At 30.4% G+C, this 10304-nt stretch overlaps 2 protein-coding genes across 4 annotated transcripts; both read left to right on the forward strand.

The window, feature by feature from the left end:
* Positions 1–2299: 2299 nt before the first annotated feature.
* LOC137825729 (uncharacterized) lies at positions 2300–4746 on the forward strand. 3 transcript variants are annotated; one of them, XM_068631473.1, is made up of 2 exons: positions 2300–2920; positions 3978–4746. In XM_068631473.1, the coding sequence occupies exon 1, from the start codon at positions 2533–2535 to the stop codon at positions 2908–2910; it is 378 nt and encodes a 125-aa protein (XP_068487574.1). In that variant the 5' UTR covers positions 2300–2532; the 3' UTR covers positions 2911–2920; positions 3978–4746. The 3 variants fall into 3 exon arrangements, with proteins under 3 accessions (XP_068487574.1, XP_068487573.1, XP_068487575.1); XM_068631472.1 differs by having other exon boundaries at positions 4294–4746; XM_068631474.1 differs by lacking the exon at positions 3978–4746 and adding an exon at positions 3597–3615.
* A 1479-nt stretch (positions 4747–6225) lies between these two features.
* On the forward strand, positions 6226–8827 carry LOC137826116 (uncharacterized). The gene is made up of 5 exons (XM_068631975.1): positions 6226–6459; positions 6568–6664; positions 6863–6941; positions 7035–7116; positions 8479–8827. Exons 1-5 carry the CDS (start codon positions 6427–6429, stop codon positions 8617–8619), a joined length of 432 nt encoding a protein of 143 aa, XP_068488076.1. The 5' UTR covers positions 6226–6426; the 3' UTR covers positions 8620–8827.
* The last annotated feature ends 1477 nt before the right edge of the window (positions 8828–10304 follow it).

The following is a 10304-nucleotide window of genomic DNA, read 5'->3' on the forward strand; positions in this document are numbered from 1 at the left end:
TTCAAAGAATTAGAAGACTACTAATACGACAGCGAATTGTGTACTAGTGGATAAATATTACGTAGGCCTCGTCATTCATAGGTACATAATCCAAATACCATCCAATTTCCTTTAGGATGTGTGACAAGTTAGAGATTTTCTTCTTTTATCTTAATATTTTTTTATCATCATAATATAAATCACTAATGAACTATTAGCCTAATATTCTTAATTTAGAATGTTTATATAATCTCAAATATTATTATATAAATTGCATAATCTATAACCATATTCGAGGTCTAACTATATAAAATTGCATGATCCAAAACTGTGAAGGTCTTACATACGATTCTTTTAAATATTATGAAATTTTATAACATAAACGACAGTCTATTATATTATAATCATTTTGAATATTATAGGGTGTTATAATGTAAACACATTGATAATTTGTTATATTAAATGGCAAAAGAAGAAATTATACTTGTGGAAGAGAAAAAATTCTGAAATTTTGTATGTGCAATGATTCTTAATTCAATCCAACAAAAGTTATTAAATATCATTAATATAGTAAGAATATAATGATTATTTATTTTATTTGTTAATAATTTTTTAAATATTAAATAATATAGTCTATTCTTTAAAAAATAGACCACAAATTTTAACAAAAGAATTTTAAAAAAATTAAAATTTGATTGAAAGATGAATTAGATTTAAATAAGTATAATAATAATAATTTATAAATATATATAAAGATGATTCTTCTCTGATTTTTTTTTATACACATTTATTTTTCATCCTCTCCTTATAACAATATTTTACTTTATTAGTCTAGAAATATATAATAAAAGGTTTTTTTGTCATTTTATTGTTATGTTGCACATTCCGTAATTTCCTTATCAACTTCTCACTTCTCTCTCTTTCAAAAACTTCTCAATTCTCAATTGTAGTTGCTTAAACTTATAAGTTACAATATTAGCTTATAGTTTCACTTCTTTTATTTTCTCTATTCTCTTTCTTGTAGATACGTACTCCCATATATCTTTTTTTTTATCTTCTTTACATGCATTACATTTTTGTATATAGAGCTCAAAATCGACTTATGACTATGATAACAATAGGAAAACTCAAAACTCACTGAATTGCATTGTAACACCCAACCTGTTAGTGTGTATTGTGAAATCTAAAATTTTAGAGTAAACAGAAAGTGAAACCTAAAATTCTAGAATAAACAAAAGTGTAAGAAAGGATGGCGAAACACTTCCTCATTTTTTATTTTTTATTATTAATAGTTTGACATAAAATACATAATTGTATTGAATTAATCCACTGGGAAATCAAACGGGTAAGTTTTTCAAAAAAAAAATTCATAAGACACTGGAATGGTAAACCCAACCATATTTTGTTTGTTGTATTTCAGATTTGCAACAATTTGAAGCAAAATTTAAGTTTTTTTACATGTTTATGTTTTGTTCCATAAGAAGTTGTAAAAGTCATTAATCTAAAGGTAAATAAGACGTAGAGAAAGAATCACAAAGAGAAAGATGAAAACATGTTTTTTTTTTCTCTTTATAAGTCGTTTATATAAAAGAAAGAGATAATTATTTGAAGATAAAACAAATTAAAAAATAAATAAAAATATCAAATTTTTCTCTTTAAATTTAAAAATAGTATTTAATTTTATTTTCTTTAAAAGTAATTTATCACTTTTAAAAGCTTTTATAATTATGAAAAATATTGATTTTAAAATAATATTATATTTTTTTACTTAGAATAAAATAGTATTGATCACTTGTTTATTTGATTTTATTAAAAGAATTAACTGTATTAAATTTTGATTTTAAAAAATTAAAAAATACTAGTTACAATTTTTCTTACTATAAACAATAATAATAACAACTTATGTTTTTAAAATTTCACTTTAATTATGATTGAAACAATATTATTAAAATAATTAGAATAAATAAATAGCACATAAAAAATATATTATAAACATAATATCACAATTTTATAATATTAAAAATTAAAATAAAATATAAAATTTAGAAATTCTTAATATACATATATATAAATAAATAAAATAAAAAATCATTCACGTAAAATTATAGAACCTGTTAAAACCAAGATAATAAAAATGTTCCGGTAGTAATAATAAAAAGTATAAAACCAACATAAAATTCTTTTATTTATTCAGACCTGTTAAGTAGTAGTATGTACGTGTGTATTATATATATATATATATATATATATATATATATATATATATATATATCAAAAACCAATTAACATTCTTATTTCTAAAAAAAAAGTAATATTCCAAAATTTGTTCAAAAGACGGTGTCGTATTACTGGTTTGGTTAGTGTTAGACATTTAAAACCCTAAGCCCCTCACCGAGAGAGAAGCCGCCGCCTTCTTCACCGCCACCACTCCTATTCCCGCCCCATTGATCACTCTCACTCATTCTCTCTCTCTCAGACACACAAACAAATACAGCACTAGCCTCAGCGGCACAACGTTGTAACAATTGAAAGAAGTAAAACCACACAGAAAAAATGGCTGGTGGTCGATTCCGCGAGCTGATGAAGAAATACGGCAAAGTTGCCATCGGCGTTCACGTGAGCGTTTCCGCAGTTTCCATCGGGGGTCTCTATGTCGCAATAAAGAACAACGTCGACGTCGAAGCCATCCTCGAGAAGTTCCACATGGGCGCCGCCTCCGACCAGCAAAACCCTAACCCTACCGACGAAGGCGCCTCGCCGCCTCCCAATAACAAGACGGCGCAGCTCGCCGCCTCCGCCGGCGGAGCCTTTACTCTTGCGATCCTCTGCAACAAGGCGTTGTTCCCCTTGCGCGTTCCTATCACCGTCGCGCTCACTCCCCCAGTCGCAAGGTTCCTGGCGCGGAGGAACATCGTCAAGAGCGGTGTGTGACCTGGATTCGGTGCGTGCTATATTCTTCTTGCCTGTGACGAGGATCGTGAGATTATATTTATATTTGTATACCTTGTTGCATTGGTTGGTTTTTTGAGACCTGAAAGGGGAATAACAAAAGGGTTTTCATTTTCTAAGGACTAGTTTTTCTGCTTAATAAAATTCCTGGTACATACTTAGTTTAATTTATTGGTTGGAGTATGGAGTGGACAAAACTTACGTGCAATTCTAGAAGCTCAATTTGATTTTGTTCGATCATCAGAATTGGAGTTTTAGTAGGAAAGAAATGCACACAATACTAATACAAGTGTGATGATCTTGAGAGATTGGTTTATGTGTATCTCTCTTCAACTTAATTACCCTGTACTAGAGAGGATACTCTCTCTTTATGTAAAACTTTTATTGTACAACTCAATGCAAACTTTTTTATGCAAATTGTCAACGTAAACTTCCATGGATGTTAGAGGTTATCTCCAAAGGCACCTATAAAATTTTATCTATGTTTTATCCTTTCAAATTTTAATTGGTTGCAATTAAGTTTTATATTTTGCAACAGTGTGAGGGATGGGACATTTAACTTGTGTCTTGTTCGTTTTCATGGTTTTAGAAGTAAAATTGGAATAGGGAATAGAATTTTGAATAATGAATTTGCTTTTCTACATACCAACCCTTGCGCATTGTTTCAGGTAAATAGAAAGGAAAGAGAGGAAAAAGAAGTAGATTGGATAGAAATGCCAATTTAGTGTATAGGCTTAGGTTTGTTTGTGATGAGAGTTGGATATATTTTAGACTGACATATAGTGATTTTTTATCCCAAGAGTATGGATAGTTTAGTGGACATGATTATAAAGATTATTTGATTGCTACTTGGTTAACCCTAAAAGTAATGTATTTGAGTTTAATTGGTTGCATTCTATGTCCTGCTTTATTTTGGACTGAGATGGTCTAAATTCATCTATGGATGGTAGTGTTGAATTAGAAATGAGTAGTGCTTGCACTCTTAGTATAATGGAGTAGGAGATATCCTTGGATGCCGACTAACTCACTGTATGCTCTTTGTATTGAAGTAATGAAGTCTGAATGGTTGCTAATTATCTGTGCCCGACGGGAACTAGATTGGTCTGGTCGTAGACTTCCCAATAGATATATCCAATCCTTGATTGAATTCAGCATCCAATCCTTGTGTGAGTGCGGAGTTTATCAGTGTGAGCTTTAGATGATTGAAATTGAGCTACATTAAATGGTGCAGTAATATCATATCATATGCTCACATCAATTTAGCCAACGAAGAGTCTACTCAATTTCTAATATGATCACTATTTCTTGAAACCTTGTCACGTTTTATTTGAAGTTATATTTATGGTGCAATTGTTCATTGTTCAGAAAACCTTGGTATGATGGTGTGATATTGGATGATCTGGGTTATTGGTTTCATGAAAAGCCATTTTGCCAAATCTCTGAACTATTTTGAATTGACTGAAAATATGCTGTTGTCTCCACCTTCCTGTTGGATCGGATTCTCAGATGGCAACTCACCATTAAACAAACACTTCATCTCATCACACGTGCCATTTGTTTAACTGCCTTGCTTTCAGGGGAAAAAGGACTTAGCTAATCCAATTCATTCTAACTTAAAACTATGTATTCTGACTCATGGAATTTCATATGGTTTGAAAGAGATTGTAGATTTAAAGTAACACTGAATATCTCTATGAAACGTCCTCACACTTTCCAAGTTGAAACAGGTCTGAGACTTCTCGATTTCTCTCTATCTCAAGTGAAGGAATCTATGATTAATTTACTATTTTAATTGAAGTTTCTACCATTTTTTCCATACATTTCTCCATCTCTGACTATTTATTTCTCTTACCCCCCTATAGCTGTTTAGAAAGATTCATATTTTAAGAAAACTCAGATTTAATGCATAATAACTTGTATTTAACATCATTCAATCAGGGATGTTTGTAGGGCTTATGATTTGATTCAAAAAACTAAATTAAGATGACAAGTGTATTTTAGTAGTATGAAATCATGATTTCATTGACAATAGGAAACTATGCATTCAATTTATTTAAATTGAAGTTTGAGTGAAAAATTCAAAGGGACCCGCTGTTAGAAAGTCTTTAAGAAATTGGATTTTTTAAATTAAGATAAAGTATAATGTTTAAACTCCTGATAAAACATATCTCGTTTAAGTTAGCCTCTTACCCTTTTGGCACTTATTTTATAAGATCATGTTTAAGAAATTATGAGTAATGCATTTTGAGGATAAGTTTCAAATTGTTGTATATGTTTTAATTCTATAATTTAATTTTATATTAAAACCAATATTATACTAAATAGTATTCTGTGCATGAATAATTATGCTATTGTTTTAGTCTAATTAATAATTTGAATGAGTTTTGAATAAATATGCTAAATATTCGGAAAGAGAATTTATTATTTATAATGATCCTAAAATTTTTCTTTCGTAGAAATGGTATATTAAATCCTAATTTCAATTAAACAATTGAACCTATTAAAATTTGAGAGAATTGTACAAAACTTATCCCACAATCTACCCATATTCTATATGCACAGATAACTCTTTTAGAAGGGAAGAGAGAAATTTAAAATAACGTAAAAAAAGTCATATCCACACTAAGCGATACTAAATTTTGCAATTATTTTTTATGTATTTTTTTTTTACAATTTACTCTTACGCATGCTATAATATTTTTTTTATTTCATAAAAAGGCTGCTATTTTTTGGTAATTGTATTTTTAGTATGCATCACAATACGCTTTAATTTGTAATATTTTTTTACGTCGGAAAATTGTAGAAATTCAAAGAAGTTACTACTTAAACTATATTTGAGAAAATTATTTAAATAATATTCGAATAAATTGCTTAAAGAAATAAATAGTGTTTCATCATAATTAGTTAAGCATACCATTAACAGGTATACGACTTAATAAAGCTTAGTAATTTAAAATAATTAGATAATCTTTCAAAGATGGATCAATATAAAATAATGTATCTCTTTTGTATATATTTTTTTTTAAATATTGCCTAAAATATATTTTAAATTAAAAAAAGATCTTAGGAACAAAAGTTTTAGAAATTATAAATTTGTTTCTTTGCTCTTACAAACTTACAACGACAAAATAATGTAAAACAATTTTTTATATCAGCAAAATAATGTAAAACACTTATATAATTATATATAAAGTTTCATATATGATAGCTAATAGTTAAAAAAATAATTGTTCCTTATAAATTATATTGGTTTCAATTAAGCTACAAATTTATGTAAACATTTTAAATACCAAATTCAAAGAACATTTGGTAAAAATCCAAATTCAAACATTTGATAACAAGATTTAAACATAATGTGTAGTTTAATTCCACTGGACCCCTGCACACCAGAACACTTCTTACAAGCCTTTTTCCTTCAGTCCATTGATTGGGTGGGTGCGGGTGCAACGAAAACCGGGTAGATTCTGATCGGTCATCGGCACACCGCCGGAGTACAACATGATCGTCTGCGTTGCCGTCGTCGGTCACCAGGTGAGTCTCCTTCACCTTTCCATAATCAATTTCAATGTCGCCGGAGAAAAGCCCCGTTTTTCAATCGCGATCTGAACTCAAACTCTTCTTTTCTATGAAATCGTGCAGAACAATCCGCTATACATACAGAGTTTCACGGAAGCTGATGATGCTCTCAAGCTCCACCACATCGTCCATTGCTCGCTGGATGTGGTCGACGAGAGAGGTACGTTTCGTTTACTATGAATTGTGGATCCCAAGGTTTTTATTTGAGATTTCGTAAATTTTATTTTTTTTGCAATGTTTTGTTTCTTTATGCATATGGTTGTGGTTTTTAGATCCTCAAGTCTGGAGATAATTCAGTTACAGATTTAAATTTTAGGTGGAACTCTGAATCTGATGTAATGTGTTTTTTACTTGGCAGTGAACAATCCTAAAAGGTCTGGGCCTATGCTCAACGAGACGTTTCTGGGACTTCTTTATCCCATTGAAAATTTCAAAGTGTGAGTGCATTTGTTTTCTGTTGGAGTTTTGTTTGATTCATGTTTAATCCAACAAATAAAAAGTTTGTGGGTTTCCTCTGACGAGATTTGCAGCTATGGATATCTAACTAATACGAAGGTGAAATTTATCTTGGTGACCACTGATCTCGATGTTAAAGATGCGGATGTAAGAAATGTGAGTATGAATAGTAATTGTTTTCTTCATTTCGTCAGTGTAATTTCCTTTGTCTTAGTGGAAGTAGATAATTCGTGATGTAATAGTTATTAGCAATGATATTTAGGATATATTGAAGTAAATACTGATGGGTGGTATTAGTAGTACTTTGATCCCAAGATTGTGGCAGAAAGATATTGGATATCTTGCCCATCATGTAATTTGACTACTGTTACCAGTTACTTTGTATGAATTGGAGAAAAAATATCAATTCTGGCAAAGGAAACTGTTGATGTTTCTTAATCATTATCAGTAAATGGTATTATCATGTTTGAAATGTGTAGTTGCTATTGCCATTTACCTATTGTATGTAGAATCTGGTCTTGTTTGGTACAGTTATTAAAGTGGGTGTTACAAGAAATAGAAAGGGTGGCAGTGTATTATTAACCCGTGATGGTGATGAGGGGAAATGCAAGGAGAGAGTACCGTAGTTATCTTAAAAGTAACCAGTTAACCTGCATGGCTGCACCCATGTCAGGCTTGTAGGATTAGGAAGGTAAGGGAGGGAATCAGGTAGAATATAAAAGGAGGCTGGGAGATAGTAGATGTAAGAAAGAATAGGGTGATGAGGTATTACTGCTTTATTTATATGTATATATATTTTCTCTTTCACTATCTGTACAACTCTGCATAGCTACGTGAATGAATTTAAATTTAGTATTGAGTGCAATACTGGCATATATCATATAGAAGTGCTTTAGTGTTTTTTGGTGAGAGACTAGCATGTTTTCTTAGAGGTTCATTTTTAAAGCTTAGCTTTGATGCACTCCACACCTTCAAAGAATTTCATTGTTAAACTTACAAAAGCAAAGGGATTTGTACATTCTTTTGCTGATGGGGTTTTATTGCTTTGTTGTACTTTGTTCTTTTCGACATCCTCCTGTTTATTAATATTTTTGTTTTATAAAAATTAAAATGCTTGAACTACTTGTTTTAATTATTGACAGGGATGTTTCACTTAGGAATGCGTTATTGTTGTGATTCCCTGCTGTCATTTTCTCCATTATGAAATAGTTTATTTTGTTTATGAATTTGGGGGTATACATTTAAGATCCACTAAATTGTTTTCCTTCAATAAGTTGCTTAAAATTTTACAATTTTCAGTGCTACTATGTTATGATACCTCTTTTCGTGTGCATTTTCTTGTTAATTGCGTATAGACGGGTAAGATTTATGGTTGAAGGAGATAGGAATACTTGGATTTATCTACTATTCTTTTCATTGTCACATCACTCTAGAAATATGACTCCTATGCATGAAATATTGTGCTATTTGATGTTATTTTCTCCTTGTTAACTTCTGGTGGATTGTATTTCTGTACAGTTTTTTAGGAGGTTCCATGCTGCATATGTAGATGCAGTTTCAAACCCATTCCATGTGCCAGGCAAAAAGATAACCTCCAGAACATTTGCAGAAAGAGTGAGCACAATTGTCAAGTCATTTGGCTTCAGTTCTGCTGGATGAACATTTTCAACTGGTGCGAGTATGATGCTTTGTTAATATCTGGCACAAAACTTTTCTTATTTTAAGCTCTTGCCTTGTAGTTTTAGCACTGGTAAAATGTTTAGAATTAGGGACATTTTCAACAAAATTCTGAGTTCAAATTGAAACCATCGCATATGATTCAACAGGAATTTGAGTTTTTAACATTATTCATATCATTGAACGTAAATTTGTGATGGATCCCTACCCCCTCTATACAAAATACGTGGCATTTAGGTGGTGGGGTGGGGGAACGATTGATTTATTCTTTTGCCAGTTTATTAATTAGCAGCATCTTATAATAATGTTTAGTCCCTTACTACACTCCCATATTTGCAACTTAAGTTATCAAGATGAAATAGCAGTGAAATCTTTCGGAATCTATACCAAGGAGCTGCGATTTTGGATGTGTATTATACACTTCTCTACTAATTTCCTGAACAGTGTTATCAATGGCGGAAGGCCAAAAATTCTGCCATAGAAATATGCCATTGTGACCTATGGCACAACTAGTATGGGTCTCTCATCCACGCCATTAAAACATTTTCATCAATAAAATATCATCTCTAAGCATTTAAAAAGTTCCAAGTTCTATCTTTATTTGAGTCTTCTATTTTTATTATCATTCGATGAATTAACTTCCTTTTAGACAATATCATTGTGATTCTGTACATTCTTTTATTCTTTAATATTTAAATCATATTAAATATATGCATAATAACTTTTAAAAATATTAGTCGTTTAATTATTATTAATCTTGTCCAAGCACAGCTTAATTACAAGTGAGATCAAGCGTTCTTTTTAGTGATTGAAAGTTTGATCATTAGAAGAATTGAGCTGTTGAGGTTCCTATGAACTTTCCTTATCCAATGTTATGACAGGTTATTTATAGAGTTTATTAAATATTTTCTTCTAAAACTTATTCAAGTATATATATTTTCCCATGATGGGAGCAGAGTGGGGGCACCATTCAAACTGTGTTACACACTTCTCATTTCAAAATACACTGAAAGGCATTTAAAAAAACATCTAAGTACTATACTTTCTCGTATAGTAAGGAACATAGATGTGCTCCACTCGACAACTTTTGTAAATAGAACTGAAAATGAACAACAAAAAGTCACATGCAAGTAAATTCAATGATTATGTACTTTTCTGTTCGTCTATTAGTGTTTTTTTTTTTGTAATTTCATGAAACATTCTTGTAATGGTTGTAGGTGTGGTCTGAAAAAAAGAAGAAACAATGTTGTACAAAGAGAAATAAATAATAGGAGTCTGTGTTGCTTTAACACGAGCACTACTGTCAAACATTACTGTCAAAGATGAAAATAGACCAAAGTCATTTCTGATGTTTGAGTAACTGATCTTAACAGTATGAAAGTTCGACACAACCTTTAAATTTATTTAAAAAATTATAAGATCTAATAATTTTATTTTTTATGAATAGAAACAACACCCTTTTCACTTAAAAATATTAATTTTTTTTTCTAATAGACAAGATAAATTAGATCATAAAAAAGCTTGATGTCGTGATATTTTAATATAAAGACATGATGGTATTTTCAATAAATTAATATTATTGGAACAAAGCTTGGTGTCAAAAACTAAAAGTAAAATGTTGGAATTTATGTGACTGAGGTTACACTTACTAGTTCTTACTAGTTTGA

This window comes from Phaseolus vulgaris, chromosome 8, assembly GCF_000499845.2.
Source record: "Phaseolus vulgaris cultivar G19833 chromosome 8, P. vulgaris v2.0, whole genome shotgun sequence".
NCBI lineage: Eukaryota > Viridiplantae > Streptophyta > Magnoliopsida > Fabales > Fabaceae > Phaseolus > Phaseolus vulgaris.